At 49.8% G+C, this 22,492-nt stretch overlaps 1 protein-coding gene across 3 annotated transcripts in view; it reads left to right on the top strand.

Annotated features, from left to right (window-relative positions):
* Window positions 1-20,023, top strand: part of LOC138762281 (anion exchange protein 3-like) — a 114,604-nt gene extending 94,581 nt beyond the window's left edge. For 2 of the 3 annotated variants that reach the window (XM_069935985.1, XM_069935986.1), the window contains 8 exons: window positions 2,402-2,596; window positions 4,313-4,501; window positions 5,657-5,746; window positions 6,871-7,037; window positions 12,949-13,202; window positions 15,535-15,704; window positions 16,878-17,051; window positions 19,674-20,023. In XM_069935985.1, the coding sequence (XP_069792086.1) occupies window positions 2,402-2,596; window positions 4,313-4,501; window positions 5,657-5,746; window positions 6,871-7,037; window positions 12,949-13,202; window positions 15,535-15,704; window positions 16,878-17,051; window positions 19,674-19,751 (1,317 nt within the window). In that variant the 3' untranslated portion in view covers window positions 19,752-20,023. The remainder of the gene's footprint in view (window positions 1-2,401; window positions 2,597-4,312; window positions 4,502-5,656; window positions 5,747-6,870; window positions 7,038-12,948; window positions 13,203-15,534; window positions 15,705-16,877; window positions 17,052-19,673) is intronic. The other variant, XM_069935987.1, reaches the window with a different exon arrangement.
* The last annotated feature ends 2,469 nt before the right edge of the window (window positions 20,024-22,492 follow it).

Below are 22,492 nucleotides of genomic sequence, written 5' to 3'. Positions count from 1 at the left end.
CACATTGGATAGCGGAGCAGGCTCGATGGGCCGGATGGCCGACTCCAGCTCCTATTTCATGTTCTTATGAAAATGTAGCGGGCAATGGACCAAACACAGACATGGTTGGGTCATGGTTAATTTTGGGGATGGAGCTGAAGTTTGATGTTTGGAGTAGAAACTGAGATATCAGAACAATGCAGATTAAAGATTCTTTCATTGTCATGTGATAAAACAGAAACATAAGGTTACACAAGGACAGGCCCTTCGGCCCACGAGCTCTGTGTTGACCACATGGCCAATTTAAACCACACTTCTGCCTACATACTCTCTGTTCCCTGCCTGTTTGTGAGCGTTTCTCCATGCCTTTTAAACATTGCCAAGGAGAACAGAAATGTGGTGGAGAAGCTCAGCAGGCCAGGCAGCCTGCAAGGGAAGTAAAGGGTGACCAACGGTTTGGGCCTGGGCCCTTCATCAAGGTGTGAGCAAAGGGTGACCAATGGTTTGGGCTTGGGCCCTTCGTCAAGGTGTGAGCAAAGAGAAGGCAGGCGTCTGAGTGGGAGGGGAGGGAGGATTTTGGCAGGGGGAGGAACACAGGCTAACCAAATGAAGGGAAGGGCAGATTACAGGGGAAGTGGCCTCGATTATCGGAACCAGCTCCTGTTTCTCTTTTGCTCTTTCCCCCTTTGTGTGGAGAAGCACATCTGGACGTGACCTGGCGTGATCTTTCAAAAGATGTCACCTGGATCTGGAACTTGGTCTCTGCCATCCGATAGGGTAAATAAACCTGTTTTGGCCCAGTAGGATTCTCAGATGGTTGGTCTATACTTGGGAGCGATTCTTCCTTCGAAAGTTGCATTTAGTTCTGGTCGCCTCATTGCAGAAAGAACGTGGAAGCTTTAGAGAGGAGATTTGCGAAACACTCCAGTCACACGACATTAACATTGGCCTCTCCATTTTCTGCTTACCTGCTCTCTTTTTCCCCTTTCCCTTCCCTTCCTCTATCAGCTCTCCACCCCCTTCCCTTTCTATTTCACCTCACCATCCCTCCTCCCCCTGCTCGCTGCTGTGCCCTCCCTCCTTTCTCCACCTATTACCTCCTGCCTTTGGGGCTGTGGTCTTCCCCCCACCCCTCCCCCTTACCATTTTGTTCAGATGCCTGGTGACGTTTTTTCATATCTTGGTGAAAGGCTCAAGCCCGAAACGTTTTAAAGGACACTGTTCAACCTGCTAAGTTTCTCCAGCATTGTGTTTTTGGATTTACTTAGATGTGGCCTGGATTGGAGAAAGGTTGACTAATCTTGGGCTTTTCTCTTTGGACGGAGGAATATAAGACCATGAGGGGAATAGATAGGGTGGACAGCTAGCTACTTTTACCCAGGGCAACAATAGCAAATACCAGAGGACATCTGTTTAAAGTGAAGGGAAGAAAGTTTAGAGGAGATGTCAGGTAGGATTTTTTACACAGAGAGGAGTGGGTGCTTGGAATGAATCACCGGGGGTGGTGGTGGAGGCTGGTACAACAGTGACATTCAAAAGGACATGGATAGAAGAAAAATTGAGGGTTATGGGTGTGAGGGAGGGAAGGGTTAGATTGTTGTGGAGTAGATTTACATTGGTCAGCACAACATCGTTGGCCGAAGGGCCTGTTCTGGGCTGCATACAGTATGGTAACCGTATAACCATATAACAATTACAGTACGGAAACAGGCCATATTAGCCCTTCTAGTCCGCACTGATTTAAGTGAAACTCCACTAGTCCCACCTTCCTGCCCATAACCCTCCAACCCCCTCACATCCATGTACTCATCTAACCTCCTCTTAAATGACAAAATTGACCCTACTGCAACCACCTCTTCCAGAAGGTCATTCCACTCAGCCACCGCTCTCTGAGTGAAGAGGTTTCCCCTCATGTTACTTCTCAACTTTTGCCCCCTAACCCTTAACTTATGACCCCTCGTTCCAATCTCTCCTACCTTCAAGGGGAAAAGAACCTTCTGGACCACGAGCCCCATGCCGCCCAATTTACATCCCATTGAACTACAACCCCCGTACATTTTGGAGGGTGGGGGGAAACCGGAGCCCCCGGGGAAAACCCATGCAGACACGGGGAGAACGCACAAACTCTTTTCACACAGCGTGGGATTCGAACCCCAGCATTGCTATTCTATGCTTCTTCATGTGAAGCTCAGAGGGTTTCAACCAGAAATGTTGCCTGTACATTTCCCCCTGTGGATGCTACCTGACCCACTGCTTCCTCCAGCGCTTGGATTTTTTTTGTTCAATAAATGCCTTGATTAGTTGGCAGAGGAGTTTGAAATTAGCAGCTGATAAAAGTTAACTCTTCACCTTTTCCTCTCGTTATCCTGAACCCCTCCCCCTCTCCTTTCCCAACCACCTACAACACAAACCCCATCACCAGTTCAGCAAGAACCAGAACATTGACTATCTCACTGGCCGCGTGTGGATTGGGTTTTGGCTCGTCTTCATTGTGCTTATCACGGTGGCCTTTGAGGGCAGCCTACTGGTCCGATACATCTACCGCTTCACCCAAGAGATCTTCGCCTTCCTCATTTCCGCCATCTTCATATACGAGACCCTGAAAAACCTCTACGTGGTAAGTGGCTACCTAACTACAGTGAAAGGGGGCTTGGCTATTGACACCGCACTACAGGATGATGAAGCCATGGACAGGGAGATGTACAGGAACAGACTCAGAGAATCTGGACCAGGAAAGATTTAGTGGAGGCATTCACCATCAATGAGAGCTTAGACAAAAGCAATCATGTTGGGGCAAATTCTGCACAAGGTAGGGATGCCTGTAGAGGACACAGAGCGTCTGTAGAGGAATATAGATAGGTTAAGTGAGTGGGCAAGGGTTTGGCAGGTGGAGTACAATCTCAGAAAGTATGAGGTCATCCACTTTGGAAGGAAAAATTGTAAACGAGACTATTATTTAAATGGTGAATGATGAACAGCATGCTGTTGCGTGGAGAGACCTGGGTGTGCTTGTGCATGAATCACAAAAGGTTGGTTTGTAGGTGCAGTTGGCGACAAGAAGGCAAATGGGACGTTGGCCTTTATTGCTGGAGGGGTTGGATTTAGGAACAGGGAGATTCTGCTGCAACTCTACAAGGTCCTGGTGAGGCCGCATCTGGAAAACTGCGTGCGGTTCTGGTCTCCTGACTTGAGCAAGGATTGACTGGCTTCGGAGAGGAGGTTCACCAGGTTGATTCCGGAGCTGATGGGATTAGAAGTTAGGAGAGATTGAAGCTTCAAGGGATGACGGGGAATCTTAAAGAAACAAGCAAAAACATGAGAAGTATGGACAAGATCAGGGTAGGAATATTGTTTCTGCAGGCAGGCGAGACCAAAACTAGGAGACATTGCGTCAAGATTCAGGGAGTAGAATTAGGATGGAGGTGAGGAGGAATTGCTTCTCCCAGTGAGTAGTGAATCTATGGAATTCTCTGCACCCACCCATGTGCCTGTCTCAGAGTCTTTTAAATGCCCCTATTGTACCAGCCTCTGCCACCAACCCTGGCAATGCATTCCAGGCACCCACCGTTCTCTGTGTGAAAAACTTAGCTCTGACATCTCCCTTAAACTTTCCTCCTCTCATCTTCAACAGATGTCCTCCGGTATTGTCACCCTGGGAAAAAGATGCTGGCCGTCCGCCTGATCTAAGCCCTTCATAATTTTATACACCTGCATCAGTCCCCTCTCATCCTTTGTCACTCTGCAGAGAAAAGCCCCAGCTCTGTCGCCCTTGCTTCATAAGGCATGTTCTCCGATCCAGGCAACGTCCTGGTAAATCTGCCATGCACCCTCTCCAAAGCATCTTCATCCTGGCGCTGGAGAAATTCAGCAGGTCAAACAGTGTCCATTATACAGTAAAGAATATTATAATAGAAAATAAAATATACTACAAAGAATATCTTTGCTGCATAACGGACACTGTTTGACCTGCTGAGTTTCTCCAGCACCGTGTTTTTACGGTGTCTGCTGTCTTTCGTATTTTACCACATCCTTCCTGTAATGAGGCGACCAGAACTGAACGGGATGCTCCGAGTGTGGTCCACCCAGATTTCTGCGCTCCTCCTCCTGCTCCTTCCTCCCCCACTCTCGGCTCCTGAATTCCACCCCTCGACTAATGAAAGCCAACACACCGTGCACCCTCTTAACCATTCTGTCAACCTGGGTTGGCAACGTGGGTTCTGATTGATTAGCGTGCCAGCACAAGGGAGATGGATGGAGTGCCCTCACGGGTTGCAGCTTACTGTGATTGCTGTGGGCCTTCGTGCATGGGTGACTTTCTCCTCCCTTTCGCTAGGTCTTCTCAGAGCACCCGCTCCTAAAGTCCTACCCACCCAGTTCGGAGATGGCAGCCAATTACACGAGGGAGCTGATGAAGCAGATGCAACCCAACACCGCCCTGTTATCCCTGGTCCTGATGGTCAGCACCTTCCTCATGGCATACTTCCTAAGGAAGTTCAGGAACAGCCGCTTCCTCGGAGGGAGTGTAAGTATGGGTGGGGAATGACAGGCAGCGGGGCGACTCGAGGCGAGGAACCTGCATGGGCTAAGGGGCGCGGCCGACCTCGGTCAAGGGATTCGCACCAGGCTGCGGATGGCTGGAAACTGGCTCAAGAACTGGTTGAAGGGGCTCCAGGGGTTGGAACCGGGATGCGAGGGAGAGGAAGGGTTCACGATCGTGTCGGAACTTCCAGTCTGGAGCTCGGCTGCTGATGGTTTGGTCTGGACCCCGTGCGGCTGCGGGGGATGTCGGACCGCTGGTGACTCTGGGGGACTCCCTTTTGCTTCTCTTTCTCTGACTGTAAGAGTTGCTTCAGGCAATTTCTGCCAATGGTGAATCTGTCTTCCTAAGGCAGTTGAAACCAAATTCCGTGTAATATTGCCCTGGCTTTATTACACGGCAATAAATTAAATCTTGAATCTTAACACTGCACCTTCTCTCCCCTCTCTCCTGCCCCTACCTTTTCTCAGACATAAATTAGATCCTGGGAGAGAAGAGATCCATCCCAGGAAGATGAAATCTCATCCAGCAGAGGTCGGGAAGGGACAGGGAAATAGATCCTAAGGAATGCTCTGACTTTGTAGAGTCAGTGATGGAGAAAGGCACATAACTAGAATTCAAAATTCCAAGATTCAAGATTCCTTCACAACCATTTAGAGCAGTGGTTCTCAACCTTTTTCTTTCCACTCTAAGTAATCCCTTTGCCATCGGTGCTCTGTGATGAGTAAGGGATTACTTAAGGTGGGATGTGATTGGGAAGGGAAGGTTGAGAACCACTGCTCTAAATGGTTGTGAAGGAATCTTGAATCTTGGAATTTTGAATTCTAGTTATGTGCCTTTCTCCATCACTGACTCTACAAAGTCAGAACATTCCTTAGGATCTATTTCCCAGTCCCTTCCCGACCTCTGCTGGATGAGATTTCATCTTCCTGAGATGGATCTCTCCTCTCTCCCAGGAGGTCGAGATCACCTGCATGGTGGAGAGCTAATGAGTAGGTCATGAGTCATGGGGTGGGGGGGGTGGGGGGGGGCGGATGGATGGTGTTTGCTGGGAGGAAGATTTAATGTTGTGGCTGAGAAGAATAAAGAGGGTCCTTGGTGTCACAACAGTGACTAGAGCTTGCCTTCCCTCTGTTCCAGGTACGACGGATTATCGGAGATTTTGGGGTTCCTATTGCGATCCTGGTGATGTTAATCGTGGACACGTCAGTCCCAGACACCTACACAGAGGTAAAGGGGCATAACAGAGGAATTGGAGCAGGAGTTGGCCATCTGGTCTGTCGAGCTTGCTCTGCCATTCAATAATTTAAATGCTTTAATTAAGACATGCCCTTCTGACACACGAACCTGTGCCGCCCAATTACACCCAGTTAATTCACCTACAAACTGGTGGGAGGAATGGTGGGAGGAAACCAGAGTACCCGGAGGAAATCCCAGCAGACACGGGGAGCACATACGAACTCCTTACAGACAGCGCCAGATTTGAACTCCGGTCACTGGCCCTGTAACAGCGTCGCACTAACCTCCACGTTAACCATGCCGCCCTTGATGGTAAATGTTGGTAAATCTGAGGCCTCAGTCAGAAGACTCCGAATATCAGTAGAATGCATCCACTTCCAGGGTCGAGACCCTCGAAACGGCTGCTTTGCAATGGGAGGCGATGTGGCCAGGTTCTCACAGGACAGGCAGGGAAGGGCTGCGGACCCTAGAAGCTGGAGTGAACGGACGAGCTGGGGGGACTCAGCTGGTCAGGCAGTATCCGTGGGGAGGGATGGTCAGTCAACGTCTTGGGACAGGACCCTTTGTCAAGACCAAAGAGGGAAGGGGTGCTATGGAAGTGCACGAAGGGGCGGGGGAAAGTAAAGGGAGGGGGCTTGGAGGGGACAGAAAGTAAGGGAAGTAGATAGAGGGGGGAAATCCTCGGGAGCTGGGTTTTTAGAGAGAAACCTGAGGAGAAATGGAACCAGAGAGCAGTGGGAGGGGTACCTAAAATTGGAAAATTCAATTATTATGACCTTGGATTTAAATTGTCCAGGAGTTGTTCTTATTGGATTTCATCTCAACCTGGAAATGGATATGTCTGAGGATAGACCAGTCTTTGAGGAAGTGGAGAGGGATTGAAATGCCTGGTGACTGGGATATCCATCTTGGGCCTACAGAAATGGTCATCCAACCTGCCACAGGCCTCACCAGTGTAGAGAAGACCATGGCCGTAGCGTTGAGTGAGCGCCTCTCTCCGCGGATGGCCGCTGACCTGCTGAGCACCACCAGCGTCTCTTTATTCATGTGGAGAGGAAGGGCGGGGTGGCCTCCTGCTCCTGGACCTGACGCCTGGCTTGTTTCTCCCTCCACAGAAGCTGAACGTGCCCCTGCATTTTTCCGTCACCTCCCCCAGCAAGCGTAGCTGGTTCATTCACCCCCTGGGGGTGGACAACAACTTCCCGCTGTGGATGATCATTGGAGCGGTGATTCCAGCCCTGCTCCTCTTTATCCTTATCTTCATGGAGACCAACATCACCACGTGAGTACTACACCTCCTCCATTACCATGTCGTCGTACCCTGGCATCTCAAGGAGAATCTTGACAGTAATAATCACACACCACTTAGAACATAGAACACTACAGCACTGTACTGCACTCAATGTTCTACCAAAAAAAAAGCTAAGCCCTTTCTTCCTCATATCCCTCTATTTTTCCTTCACCCATATGCCTGTCTTTAAATGCCCCTAGTATACCAGCCTCCACCACCACCACTGGAAAACCATTGCAGGCACTCAAAGCTCTTTATGTAAAAACCTTTACCCCTGACATCTCCCCTAAACTTCCCTCCCTTCACTTTGTACTCATGTCCTCTGGTGTTTGCTGATCCTGTCCTGGGAAACAGGGGCTGGCTGGCCACCCTTTCGATGCCTCTCATAATCTTGTAGACCTTTATTAAGTCTCCTCTCATCCCTCTTCGCTCCAAATATTTGGACACTGAGGTACAAGATGTTGGTGAGACTTCACTTGGATACTGATGTACACGTTGGTGATACCACATGTGGACACCAACGTACAAGATGTTGGTGATATCACATGTGGACACTAATGTACAAGACATTGGTGAAACCACACATGGACACTGATTTACACATTGGTGAGACACACGGATGTTGATGAGACCACACGTGAACACTGATGTACATATTGGTGAGACCATACGTGGACACTGATTTACACATTGTGAGACACACAGATGTTGATGAGACCACACATGGACACTGATGTGAAAGACACTGGTGAGAACACACTTGGACACTGATGTACCCAGATGTTGATGAGACCATACTTGGACACTCTATGTAGTAACATTCCCTGAATGTTACCAGGAGTGGGGGCAGGTGTTTTAAGGAAAGACTGGGACTCTTCTCTCTGAATGCTGAACTTTATAAAATCACGAGGGGCATGGTTAAGGTGAAAATTCAGTCGTTTTCCCAGAGTACTGGCCATAATTAGGCAGTATAAATTTAAGGGGAGAAGGGAAAGATTTAAAAGATACTTGATGTGCTCCTTCTTAACACAGAGGATGGTGGGTGTGTGGAATAAGCTGTTGGAGAGACTGTAGCAATTGTAATGTGAAAATGCACTAAGACACTTTTAACCAATCTTACAGAGTTTTTCAAGGAGGTTACCAGGAAAGTTGATGAAGGAAAGGCTATGGATGTTGTTTATGTGGATTTTAGTAAGTACTTTGGCAAGGTCCTGCATGGGAGATTAGATTCAGACACTAGGTATTTTTGGTGAAGTGATTATCTAAATTTGACAATGTCTGGGCAGGAGAAGCCAGAGGGTAGTGGTGGATGATGCTTCTCAGACTGGAGGCCTGTGACTAGAGGTGCCTCAGGGATCGGTGCTGGGACCATTATTGTTTGTTGTCCGTATCAATGATCTGAATAATGTGGTAAACTGGATCAGCAAGTTTGCAGATGACACTAAGATTGGAGACTTTGTGGAGAGTGAGGAAGGTTTTTAAAGGTTGCAGAGGGATCTGGACCAGCTGGAAAAATGGGCTGAAAAATGGCCGATGGAATCTAATGCAGACAAGTGTGAGGTGTTGCAGTTTGGAAGGACAAACCAAGAAAGGACGGGCACGGTGAATGGTCAGGCCCTGAGGAGTGCGGTAGAACAGAGGAATCTGGGGATACAGAGACACAATTCCCTGAAAGTGGCATCACAGGTGGACGGGGTTGTAAAGAGAGATTTTGGCATATTGGCCTTCATAAATCAAAGTATTGAGTCCAGGAGTTGGGATGTTATGGTAAAATTGTACAAGACATTGATGAGGCCAAATTTGGAATATTGTGTGCAGTTTTGGTCACCGAACTACAGGAAAGATATAATAAGATAGAAAGAGTGTAGAGAAGATTGACTAGGATGTTACCTGGGTTTCAGGAACTGAGTTACAGGTTGTAAAGCGCGTCAAAAGAACCAAAGACTTGTTGATCCAAACCAAGGCTTTTATCAACTAAAAGACTGGAGCATATCACATGTAGGTCGACCAGTCCAGAATGACCTGGTCTGGCTAGGAGCATTCCTTTAAGACCTGCCAATAGGTGTGGCTACACTGTCAGCCAATCACAGTCATCCTACACGACCAGCTGTACATCTGTACATATACACATTGGTGATAGAATCTGTTCTATCACATTCACTTCTTCTTTGAGAACCGACCCCAGGATGGATGGTTGAGTTTAACTGGCCGATACAGTATGTCATAATTAAAGGTGGAGAGCTTGATTCTCCACCTGGCGATTTTGTCATTCTTGATCTTTCTTTGCTGGGTATTGCTAAACATGAAGGAGACCATGCGTTGGTCGGTCAGCAGCGTAAAGGACCTGCCAGTGAGGTAGTGTCTCCAACGACATACTGCTTCGACTATGACCTGGGCCTCCTTCTCGACAGAGGAGTGCAGGCTCTCAGGTCCCTGGAGGGTTCTGGAGAAGAAGGCTACCGGTGGCTGCCAGTGTAAAGTCAGACGCATTGCTCTCGACTTGGAACGGAATGGACTCGTCGATGGCGTGCAGCATTGCAGCAGCGATGTCTGATTTGATGCGGTCGAAGGCCACTCTGGCTTTGGTTGACAGGGGGAAGGAGGTCTTGATGAGTGGCCGTGCCTTGTTGGCATAGTGTGGAACCCATTGGTGAAACCCATGTGAAAAAGCCCAGGCAGCATCTGAGTGCCTTCTGGGTGTGGGGGGGGGGCAAGTCCATGAGGGGACGCATGTGCTCAGGGTCCGGCATGACCACCCCGTTCTCCACCACACAGCCCAGAATTGTGAGCCGAGTGGTCTGGAAGACACACTTGTCGAAATTGTAAGTCAAGTGCAGCCAAGTTGCAGTCTGAAAAAATTTCTCGAGGTTGACATCATGATCCTCCGTGTCGTGGCTGCAGATGGTGACATTGTGCAGATACAGGAAAGTAGCAGTCAGCCCGTTCTGGTCCATCATCCAGTCCATTTCCCGCTGGAAGACCGCGACACCGTTTGTGACCCCAAAGGGTACCCTGAGGAATTGATACAGCTGCCCATTCGCCTCGAAGGCCGTTAAAGGTCGGTCTTCTCGGCAGATCGGGAGCTGATGGTAGGGCGAACGTAGGTCAATAGTGGAAAATACATGGTATTGGGCGATCTGATTCACCACATCCGTGATCTGTGGAAGGGGGTATGCATCCAGGAGCGTGAAGCGGTTGATTGTCTGGCTGTAGTCAACCACCATCCGCGGCTTCTCCCTGTTTTAACAACCACCACCTGGGCCCTCCATGGACTCGATAATGCCTTCATCCAGCAGTCTACGCACCCCACTTGTGATAAATTTCCTGTGTTCATAACTATATTGCTGGGTTTTGGTGGCCACAGGCTTCCAGCCAGGGGTGAGATTTGTGAAAAGCGCTGGTGGAGCAACTCGAGGGTGGAGAGATTACAGGTGAGGCTCTGGGGCGCGGGGAGGGTGGCTCGGGCTGCCACTGGCAGGAGGTTTCCGGGGTGGAGTGGTTACAGACAGAGAGTGGAGCGTGAGGCCCTCCAAAGTGCAGGGAAACGGTTTGAAATTGGCACTAAAAATCCAGTCCCAGCAGTGCAGGGGCGCACAATGGGGAAGGACTAATAGTTTGAAGTCTGTGAACGTGATGCCCTGGACTTTCAGGGTCACCACGCAGTACCCCTTTACCCCAGTCGAGAGAGATCTGGTCGCCAATGAAATTCTCTGTGCAGTGGGGAGCATAGCCAGACCGCAACGGTGGGCCAGGTCTGGGCAGATAAAACTGTCAGTTGATCCCGAGTCAAATAAGCAATTGGTTTAGTGTCCATGCACTTTAATCAGTTCCATTGCTTTTGTGAGGGGTTGGGGGAAGTCCTGGTCGAGGGTTATTGATGCAGAGACTTGTAATGTAGACAGTGGAGTTCTGTGTGATGACGTCACGCAAACAGTTGGGCCTGAAAAGACAGTGTCGAGGAGTTGGTGTTGCTGCCTGCAGCCAACGGTAAGTGTTGGGGGGTCACTGCTTGCCGTTGGCGGTGGGGCGGTCAGCGGTGGCGGGTCCCTGGTCGGCAGCGTCGGGTCCCCGGTCGGCAGTGTCAGTGGGTACCGGGTCGGCAGAGACGGTCGCGGTGGCGTGTCACCAGTCAGCAGCGGCGGCGGCCGTTAAAGTCGGGGCTGGGGCCTGGTCGACCATTGCTTCATGAGGTAGGGTGAACGTCATTGCGGCGAGGGTGGGCTATACCTTGCGCGCTCAGCGTCTGTCTCTGTCCCGTGATGTCAGGCTTTGCCGCGTGGTTGAATCCTCGCTCTCATTGGACAAGAGCTCTGAGGAAGATGTGTTTGAAATGGAGAGTGGTGATTGGGCTTCACACGGGGCACTGTGTTTGACGGCGGCCATTTTGGAGTGACAGACTATAGCAAAGTGGCCGTTTTTAAGGCACTTCTGGCACATGGTTTTTCTCGTTGGGCACTGGGACCTGCTGTGCTTGTTCCTCCCACAGAAATAACACTTTTGGGTTGCATCAAGCAGCGTAGCAGCAGTAGTAAGGTAGAGGGAGGGCATCCTACTCACATCAGAGTGTGGGGTCCAGCCCCGAGAGTACATGTCCATACTTATGACTGCAGCCTCCATCGTCTCTGCGATCCGGATCATGTCCTCTAGGTTTTCTTCCCCCGTGCTCTAGCAGGCGCTGCCTCACCTCATTCGAACGGACCCCGGCCACGTAGTCATCCTGAATCAGATCGTCTGTGGTCTCCGCAGCAGTTCTGTCTGCGCAGGCATAGTTCCTGCCCATTGCCCTTAATGCCTGAATATAAGCTCCACAGGACTCACCGGGCTGTGGCCTCCTTGTAACAAGTTTGAACCAAGCATAGACCCTGTTCACCGGTCGCTCCTAGAGCCCTTTCAGCACCTTCATGGCTGTGGCGTAAGTGGTCACGTCCTTGAGACTCTGGTAGACTCTCGGGGACACCATAGTCATCAATATTAGTAGTCGATGGTTGTCCTCTATCACGGCAGGGTCAGAGAGCTTTGTCTTTGGTTCTTTCAACACGCTCTACAATTTTATTAACTAAAAAAAAATTGAAGCATCTCACCCAGTACTTGACGTCATTCGAAGCTGTAGCTGACTGTGGGTCGATGTCAAGGCGTTCCAGCCGTAGCCTATGCTCCATCCCTTCAAAATTTTTTTTTAGTTAATAAAATTGTAGAGCGCGTCGAAAGAACCAAAGACTTGTTGATCCAAACCAAGGCTTTTATTAACTAAAAGACTGGAGCATATCACATGTGGGTTGACCAGTCCAGAATGACCTGGTCTGGCTAGGAGCAATCCTTTAAGACCTGCCAGTAGATGTGGCTACACTCTCAGCTAATCACAGTCATCCTACACGACCATCTGTACATATGTACATGTACACATTGGTGATAGAATCTGTAGTATCACACAGGCAAAGGTTAAACAGTTTGGGCTTTATTCCCTGGAGAGTAGAAGAATGAGGGGAGAGTTGATCGAGGTATTTAAAATTATGAGGGGGACAGACAGAGTAAATGTAGGTCGGCTTTTTCCACTGAGGGTCAGTGAGATACAAACCAGAGGACATGGGCTAAGGGTGAAAGGGGAAAAAGAGGAAACTTCTTTACACAGAGAGCGGTGGGGGTGTGGAATGAGCTGCCAGTTGAAATGATGAATGTGGGCTCAATTTTAACATTTGAGAAGAATTTGAACAGGTATATGGATGGGAGGGGTATGGAGGGCTATAGACTGGGTGCAGGGCATTGGGACTAGGCAAAAAATTGGTTTGGCGCAGACAAGAAGGGCCAAAGGGGCCTGTTCTTGTGCTGCGATGTTCTATGTTTCTATGGTTGAGCCTCATATCTGACTGTGCTGTTGAATTCCCCCCCTCCTCCCCCCCAACAGACTGATCGTGAGCAAGAAGGAGAGGTGTCTGGTCAAAGGCTCAGGCTTCCACCTGGACCTGCTCCTCATCGGGGTGGGGGGTGGTTTCTGCGGCATCTTCGGTCTCCCCTGGCAAACGGCAGCCACGGTGAGGACCATCGCCCACGTCAACGCTCTGACGGTGATGAGCAACAGCACTGCCCCGGGGGAGAAGGTTAAGATCGAGGAAGTGAAGGAGCAGAGGATCACAGGAATCGTGGTGTCCCTGCTGGTGGGTGAGTGTCCCCCAAGGTTCTGACCTCCCTCTCTGTCCGCCTTCCCATTTCACTATAATCCTTTGAATTTGTACTTTCCTTATCCAATGTTCACAGTTCAATCTCACTTCTCATTCTTCCAAGTTCTCTGGTTGCAGGCAATTCTTATATTGAGCACAGAATGTATAAAGTTCACCAGGCTTTGGTGCTCAAAAGGTAAATGTTTATTGCTCAGGAAGGTTCTTTGTAGATTTCCAGAGAGAGATTTGTTGTTCCAGGATTTCCACAACTGAGGTACCACCTTTAGTCACCTCAATGTCTCACTGATGAAACTTGCCCCATCAGGGTTCTCCAGATGGTCACCTCTTTCTTTCAGACCACCTTTCTGTTCTTCTTATTCCAAGAGAAACATCAGACAGGTAGCACTTCCAGCCATCCGCCACTCTGGAGCTTCTGTTTCAGTTCCAACAAGCTTCTTCTGGCTGACACTGTTCAGCAGTCTCTCTCTCTCTCTTTCACTTGCAAACCTCCCCCCTTCTTCTCCAGCAAAACAATAGGAGTTAGTCTTCTACTCCGATCTGTTGTTTTAGGTAAACAAACCTCTCATTGACCTTTGAGTGAGCACTTTGCAAAGAGGTCAGAAATATCCAACACAGCCGACCTGACTTCAATCCAAGTCAATGGGCTATTCATTTCATGACATCATTTCAGTTAGCACCTATTTGTGAAATGTGCATAGCATTCTCCATAGTTTCTGTAAAGTCACTGAATATGAATTCTTCAGTATTTCAAATAAGATCTGTTTTAAAGTGTGTGTATGCATATATGTAACCTACTCTAATTTTACCAATTTATCTCCCAAATACATCTCCAAATATTCCATCACACAAGCTAGTGATGCGGCCGAGGGTTGGGTGGAGAGTCGCTAGTGTGCGTCAACCTAGACACTACTGTCGCGGGAGGGAGTGGCGCGGGTCTGGTGGCAAGACCGCATGGGGGGGAGGGCACAGCACCTCATTTGGGGGGGAAATGCCCACGGGTGCCCCCCTTGGCGCGATCTGCTGAGTTTCTCCTGCACGTTTGTGTGTTGCACTTGACTCTAGCATCTGCAGATTTTCTTGTGAAACCCCGAATCTTTACACCACGATTCCCCAGAGATCTGTGGAGGAGGGGATGTGGGAGGGGGAGGGGGTTGGTAGAAGTTTGGACCTTAGAAACGCCAAGGCAGCAGGCAGGATGGCAGTAGTTGTCATAGTTCATTTCTACAGCACACTGAACATAACACACGTTGATCCAAGGCATTGAGCATACAATGAGGAATAAATTGCTTACTATCTAAACGATGACAGGCAGCCAAAATACACTGGCATGGCCATCTTTCTACAGAGGCTATCCCACCTAGAAGATTAATTATTTCAACCCTAAACCCGTTCCTCCCGATCGCAGCAATGAACAACTCCCCAATTTCAAATGAACAACAGTGTTACAAACACCAGAATTTAAAGAACAAGCTGTGAACACAAATAGGCCCGGTCGCAGTTCCATTTAGATGTTACAAAAACTCCAACCGCAGCCATCTTAGGGCTGGTTTCCCGGCATTGGCAAGACTTGGATGTTAAAATCTGCCAGCTTCTCAGAATGACCAGCTCCTGAGTTGACCGCCAATCACACTTCTCATCACTAACTCCCAACCCCCACCCTCATGATGACCCTCAATCCCAAACAATTATAGGGGACCCCCATTCACTGAGCCTGTCTGGGTGGTGCCAGCTCCTCCTTTGTTGTTGCAATGGGTTTCAGCACCATTCGTGCTGGGATGTGAACTCACATCTCAGGACTGACTGAGCCAACAATGCTTCACCCTCTAATTCACGCCTCCAGGTTGTGAGGAAGGCCAGAGGTCCCAATGTCATCAGGTGGAGCGCGGGGATTCTCCAGCATTGGGGAGGGGGTTGCCCACTGGGGCAATTGAGAGAGAGAGAGAGACAGGGAGAGAGACGGGGAGAGAGAGTGACAGAGAGAGAAAGATAGGAGAGGGAGAGGGAGGAATTGAGAGAGAGAGAGCGAGAGAGGGGAGATATAAAGAGAGGAGAGGGAGAGGGAGGGATTGAGGATGAACAAGAGAGAAAAAGAGAAGGAATTGGAGAGAGAGAGAGAGTTCTCTCACCACTGGGGGGGAGAACGTAAGAGGTAGACCACTGGATCCCATGATGTTGTTCAGTGTGATCGATCCCTGATGGGCTGGGCCAACCCAGGGAAGGGGAGGGGGAGTGGGAAAGGGTGTAGCGAGGATGGTCGAGCTGCGGCTGTGCCCCATGTTGACCTGGCCTGTGCCTCTCTCCTTGCCGAGCAGGGCTCTCAGTGGTCATGAGCACAATCCTGCGGCTGATCCCGATGGCGGTCCTGTTCGGGATCTTCCTGTACATGGGGGTGACGTCGCTGACAGGAATCCAGCTGTACGAGCGTCTGCTACTGATGTTCATCCCATCAAAGCTCCACCCGGACCACGTCTACGTGACCAAGGTGAGCCGACATCTGGCCAGTGGTCTTCCCCGCACGCCGGTCCACAAACCTTAAACGCGACCGACCACTGGCCCTCCATGTTGCTGACGACAGCGAAATGGACGGTGAACATTGAAGATTCATTTACTGTCATGTAATGAAACAGGTGTAATATTACACAGGATTGACTTTAATCTGCTGTAAGGCACACAAAGATTTGCCATAAGCAGAAATTGCCCAGCGCCCCTTACAGACAGACATAGAGAAGCAAAATGAGTCTCTGTGTGTCTGTGGACTTGCCTCCAGCTCTCCCACAGCCTCACAGCATCCCGAGCTCCAGATCCGAACCTCGGACACAATCAGGAAGAACGCTGATGAAGGGGTGGCAGAGGGAATTGAACTTTGACGAGGGTGAGGTTCTGCATTTTGGAAAGTTAAGCCAGGCCAGGACCTGCACAGTGAATGGCAGGACCCTGGGAAGTGTTGTAGTACAGAGAGACTGGGGGTGGGTAGTGGGTGGGGGGGGGGTGGGGCACAGGTACTTTGTTCCAAGAGTGGCGAAGTGGGGTTTTGGAATACTTGCCCTCATCGGTCAGGGCTCTGAGTGCAGGAGTAAGAACATCACATTTATGGGCCATCAGGCACAGCTTTGTGAAGGGCAGAAGCCAAATGAGTTTCTGGAGGTGGTGACAAAGAGGTTGAGATGGAGCATGTGGTGCACATGGATTTTCTCCCCACTCACATCCCCCTTTAAGTCATCCCTATGCCATCAGTGCTCTGTGATGAGTAAGGGATTGTTTAAGATGGGATGTGGGTGGGAAGAAAATGTTTGAAAGCCACTGTTTTAATCGTCTCTCATTGACTCGTTATGTGCACGGTTTCATAACTCCAAAGGAAATGGGCCAATGACAATTTTTCTCGAGCAAAATATTTCAGCAACAATTGGGTCCAGAGCAGCGATTCTCAACCTTCCCTTCCCATCCACATCCCACCTTAAGTAATCCCTTACTCATCACAGAGCACTGATGGCATAGGGATTACTTAAAGGGGGATGTGAGTGGGAAGAAAAAGGTTGAGAACCACTGCTCTAGAAGTTATCTACTCTTTTGACTTCAATAGTATGAATGTGGACAAGAGAGTGGACCCTGCCCCCTTCTCCTAAAGTCACTGATCATCCCCCTTGGTTCACTGCAGGTGAGGACGTGGAAAATGCACCTGTTCACCTGCATCCAGCTGATCTATATCATAATCCTCTGGACTATCAAGTCCACCATCGTCTCCCTGGCATTCCCGTTTTTCCTCATCTTGACCGTGCCAACCCGCCGCTACCTGTTTCCGAAGATTTTCCACGAGGGGGAGCTGAGAGCGGTGAGTGGGAATCAGTTTCCAGCTCATTGTCACCCACACCAAGATGCAGAGATAGAGGTTGTTTTGAGATCAGTCCAGCCGGTCATCTCATGCATGGCGCAGGCAAGACAGAAATGTGGAGGTCCGGAGAGAGATCATTTTGGACAGATCAAAGGCAGAATAATTTCACCGTATCCAGTTCATTCCACACTCTGATATCGGTGGGAAAGGAACAGTTCTCGAGACTCTTCCTGACGGGAGGTAGGGGGAAGAGAGTGTAGCCAGGGTTGGGAGGGTCTATTAATATGCTGGCTGCTTTTCCAAGGCAGTGATAGTTACAGACGGAGACCTTGGAGGGGAGGGGGGTGTGTATGATGGAGCGATGGAGGGGAGGGGGGTGTAAGTGATGTAGACAATGGAGGGGTGGTGGGTGTGTATGGAGGGGAGGGGTGTGTGTGTGTGATAGAGTTGATGGAGGAGAGGGGGGTGGATCAGTACCCATGGATTGGAGGGTAGCTAATGTTACCCCACTCTTTAAAAAGGGGGGTAGAGAAAAAGTGGGGAATTAGCAGCCGGTGAGCCTTACATCAGGAGTGGGCAAAATGATGGAATCCATTATTAAGGATGTAATAGCGGAGCATATGACTAGCAGAGAAGGGATCGGACGGAGTCAACATGGATTTACAAAAGGTAAATCGTGCTTGACAAATCTATTGGAATTCTTTGAGATGGTGACAGGTAAAATAGATGGGGGAGAGCCAGTGGATGTGGTGTACCTGGACTTCCAAAAGGCCTTCAATAAGGTCCCGCATAAACGACTGGCTTCCAAAATCAAGGCTCATGGGATTGGGGGCAAGGTATTGATGTGGATTGAGAACTGGCTGGCAGGTAAAAGACAGAGAGTTGGGATAAATGGCTCATTTTCTGAGTGGCAGGCGGTCACCAGTGGGGTACCACAGGGATCTGTACTGGGACCCCAGCTGTTCACAATTTACATTAATGATCTGGATGAGGGGATTGGATGTCATATCTCCAAATTTGCAGATGACACTAAGCTAGGAGGGGTTATGTGCGTGGAAGAGGGGGTCAGGAAGCTCCAGTGTGATTTGGATAAATTGAGGGACTGGGCAGATCCATGGCAAATGCACTACAATGTGGATAAATGTGAGGTTATCCACTTTGGTAATACAAACCGGAGGGCAGATTACTATTCGAATGGCAATAGATTAAGAGATGGGGAAGTGCAGAGAGACCTAGGGGTACTTGTACACCAGTCTCTGAAGGCGAGCATGCAGGTACAGCAGGCGGTTAAAAAGGCAAATGGTATGTTGGCCTTCATATCAAGAGGGTTTGAGTCTAGGAACAAGGATACCTTACTGCAGCTGTACAGGGCCTTGGTGAGACCCCACCTGGAGTATTGTGTGCAGTTTTGGTCACCTTATCTAAGGAAGGATGTTCTTGCAATGGAGGGAGTGCAGAGGCAATTCACCAGGCTGATACCTGGAATGGCAGGAATGACTTAGGAGGAAAGATTGCGCAAATTGGGATTGTACTCGCTGGAGTTTAGAAGATTGAGAGGGGATCTCATAGAGACGTATAAAATTCTGGCAGGACTGGACAGAATGGATGCAGATGGGATGTTTCCAAGGATGGGAAAATCCAGAACCCGGGGCCATGGTTTGAGGATAATAGGCAAACCCTTTAGGACCGAGATGAGGAGGAATTTCTTGACCCAGAGGGTGGTGAATCTGTGGAATTCATTGCCACAGAGGGCAGTAGAGGCAGGTTCATGAAATATATTTAAGAGGGAATTAGATCTATTTCTTCAGTATAAGGGTATTAAAGGTTACGGAGAGAAGGCGGGGACGGGGTACTGAACTTTAAGATCAGCCATGATCTCGTTGAATGGCGGAGCAGGCTCGAAGGGTCGAATGACCTACTCCTGCTCCTATCTTCTATGTCTATGTCTATGTGTAGGGGAGGGGTATTAAATCACCTCTTGTCCTCCTTGGCTCCAAAGAGAAAAGTCCCAGCTCTGCTAAACTTGCCTCCTAAGACACATTCTCCAATCCAGGCAACATCCTGGTAAATCTTCTCTGCGCCCTCTCCACATCCTTCCTGTATAATGAGGTGACCAGAACTAAACACCATACTCGAACTATAGTCTAACCAGAGTTTTATAGAGCTGCAGCATTACCTCACGGCTCTTGAACTCGATCCCCAGATTACTGAAGGCCAGCATACCATATGCCTTCTTAAATAGCCTATCAACCTGTGTGGTAACCTTGAGGGATCTATGAACCTGAACCCCAATATGCCTCCCTGATGAAAGGCTCCAACCTGAAACCTTGGTTCTGCATCTTTGCCGTTGCTACATAAAGACCCTGTTTGACCTGCTGAGTTTCTCCTGCATTTGTGTGTTTTTTCACTTAGCCACAGTGTCAACAGAATCCTGTGTTTTACCCAGGATCCCTCAGTTCCTCCACACTGTTAACAATCTGTCTCCACCTTTAAGTTCATCCTTCCAAAGTACATCACTTCGCACTTATCCAGGTTGAACTCCCACTGCCTCTTTTCCGCCCAACACTGCAACCCCGTTCCAATGTGGCTTACAGACTGACTGAAATCTTCCTTTCCCCACAGCTGGATTCAGACGAGGTGCACCCAAACTTTGATGAAGACGGACATGACGAATACAGTGAGATGCACATGCCCCTGTGATAGGAGCCAGAGGCGGCCCCCTTCTCCTCCTCCGCAGCCCCATTTCCCCCTTCGCTCTCTACCTTCTCCTCTTTTCTTCCCACCCCTTCCCTGCATGAGGCGGATGTGGCAGCCAAGTCCCTGCTATACATTGGGAGCCGGGGAGGAGGAGATTTTGCAGGAGCCTTGGAGGGGAGGGGTGCGCCCTGATTTGGAAGAGGCAACAGGAGATTTCACTGTTTGGTGGAAGATACACCAAGATCTCAAAACCAAGATGGTATTTTCCTGATGTATCCTAATGGTTTTTTTATACAAGTGCAACTTTTTGGGTTGGTCAAATAGAGAATTCCCTGCCTCCCCCCCCCCCCCCCAAAACACAAACTTAATGTGAAGATTTAAATAATTGTCTGGGAGTTTGACTCCTCAGATGACTGTGAATTTGGGAGCAGTACATTCACAAGGAGATTCTTGCATCTCTGACTCCATTGTTTGGACAACAATAACTTTACAATTCTAGCACCTTTCATGTAATTAAGAAAAATCAACGTCTGCGCTTCGCAAAAAAAATCAACAGCAAATCTGTAAAAGATGGTGGGGAGTTGGACGGGGGGGATTCAAGGAGAGTTTATATAAGAAGGCCTGCAGATGCTGGGGTCGAGTGCAGTGCTGTACCGAGGCCACCTGCAAGTTGGAGGAACACCACCGCCTGGGCACACACTTACCAAGCGGCATCAATATCAACTTCCGGATTCCATTAAACCCCCCACCCCCCCCCCCCCCGAGTCATTCTACCTCTGTTTCCTTTCTTCCATCTCCACCAATCCCTTCCCTTCCCTCTCCTTCCAGAGAATTCAAGTTCACTTTATTGTCATGTTATAGAACAGTGTCATATTACACGAAACTGCCTTTTGTCTGCTGTAAGGCAGACAGATTCGCCATGAGCAGAAATTGCCGGGTGCCTCTTACACTCAGAGAGAGAGAAGCAAATTAGAGCTCCTCCCCAAGTGTCTGCACAGAGTCCAGTCCAAACCATTGGCCACCCGAGCTCCAGATCCCAACCTCTGACACAGTCAAGAACCCTTCAGTGCCTGCGTGGGTTCCTGCCCAGCAGCAGCCCCACTGCCTGTGTGTTCCTCAGCCTCTGAGCCCCCTCACTGGTCTGCCGCCGTGGTCACTGCCCCATGGGCCGTCTCCTCTGCTTCTCCTTCTCAGATGGGGAGTGGCGTCCCCATTTTCTGGCATCCTTCACTCCCTCAGAGTCTGCAATCCCCTCATAGGCGTTGCCATCCTGGGCACAGACCACGCAGTCGCGGGATTTTAAATAAAGCCACAGTCGGCTCCTTTAACGGGCCGTTCAGTGCCTGTATGGAGCTGACAGCAGTCAGGCTGGCGGTTGGACCCAGCAGGAGCTCAGTCTCCGCCCCCCCCACCCCATCCCCACTCCCCGTGAGTCTGCGCCAGTGGTAGAGCTGCCATTACGGCAGCTCCGGCAGCCCCACCATTGTCAATCCCCTCCCCCATCAATTCTGTTTCCTCGTCTCGCCTCCCACCTGATTGCCTGTGCTCCTCCCCCTGCCCCTTCCTCCGAACTCACCTCCCCCTCCTTTTCAGTCAGGCGATTACACCTGACGAAGGGCCCAGGCCCAAAACATCGATGACCCTTCCTATAGATTTCCGCATGACCTGCTGAGTTTCTCCAGCACGCTTTGTGCATTAAAGGAGAGTCTTAAAGTGGAGGAGGGGGAGAGGAAGTTCCAGAGCTGGGGGTGGGGGGGTGGCGGGTGGGGCAGGATTAAAGGTGGGAATGAGTTAAGAAGCCAGAATTGTGGTGGAGCAGAGATTTGGAAGGTCATCAGCATGGAGCAGATTTCAGGAACATGGTGGGGGGAAGGGGATAAGGAGAGAGTCTGAGGCCCAGGTTGAGGAACACAAATCTACGTTGTGGACGGGGATGGGATTCAGGGTGGGGGAGAACTGGCCGAGCAGGAGATGGGACACGGACAGCAGGGTGTGGTTGAAGGAACTGCGACGTTGGGCTGGGGAGACTGGCCCCATCGCTCTTCAGCTTGTCCCTGGGACCCCACTTTCCGAGCGATAGAGAGTGCCGGAAAAGGAAAACCCATTTAGCCCTGGCTTCATTCTCCCTGATGTGAATCGTTGACCCCTTGACAATGGCAATGATCCTCGTTTCCTGATCCATTATGTAGACTGTCCAGGACCTTCAGCCCATGATGTTGCGCTGCCCTATGTAAACCGATTCTACAACAATCTAACCCTCCCTCACACCCATAACCCTCTATTTTTCGTACCTGTCTAAGGGATGTTCCTATTGTTCCAGTCTCCACCTCAACCGCCCAGCCATGCACTGCAGGCACCCGCCACTCTCTGTGTGAAAGGCATACCCCTGACGTCTCCCCTAAACTTTCCTCCCCTCACCTTAAATAGGTTGACCTCGGGTATTTGCTCTTGTCATCCCGGGATAAAGGCGTTGGCTGTCCACACCATCCAAGGCCCTCATAATCTTGTAGACCTCTCATCCTTCTTCGCTTCAAAGAGAAAAGCCCCATCACCATCAACCTTGTTCTCTAATGTTCTCCAATCCAGACAGTGTCCTGGTAAATCACCTCCGCTCCTCCTCCAAAGCTTCCACATCCTTCCTGTAAATGAGGCGACCAGAAGTGAACCTAGTACTCCCAGGGCTCCCCAGGATAGGAGTGGGCAACATCAAAATGATTGACCTTCACACTAACGTTCCTTCAATC

This window comes from Narcine bancroftii, chromosome 4, assembly GCF_036971445.1.
Source record: "Narcine bancroftii isolate sNarBan1 chromosome 4, sNarBan1.hap1, whole genome shotgun sequence".
NCBI lineage: Eukaryota > Metazoa > Chordata > Chondrichthyes > Torpediniformes > Narcinidae > Narcine > Narcine bancroftii.
Note: the sequence above shows the minus strand (reverse complement) of the source record. Positions and strands in the feature narration are given on the sequence as shown.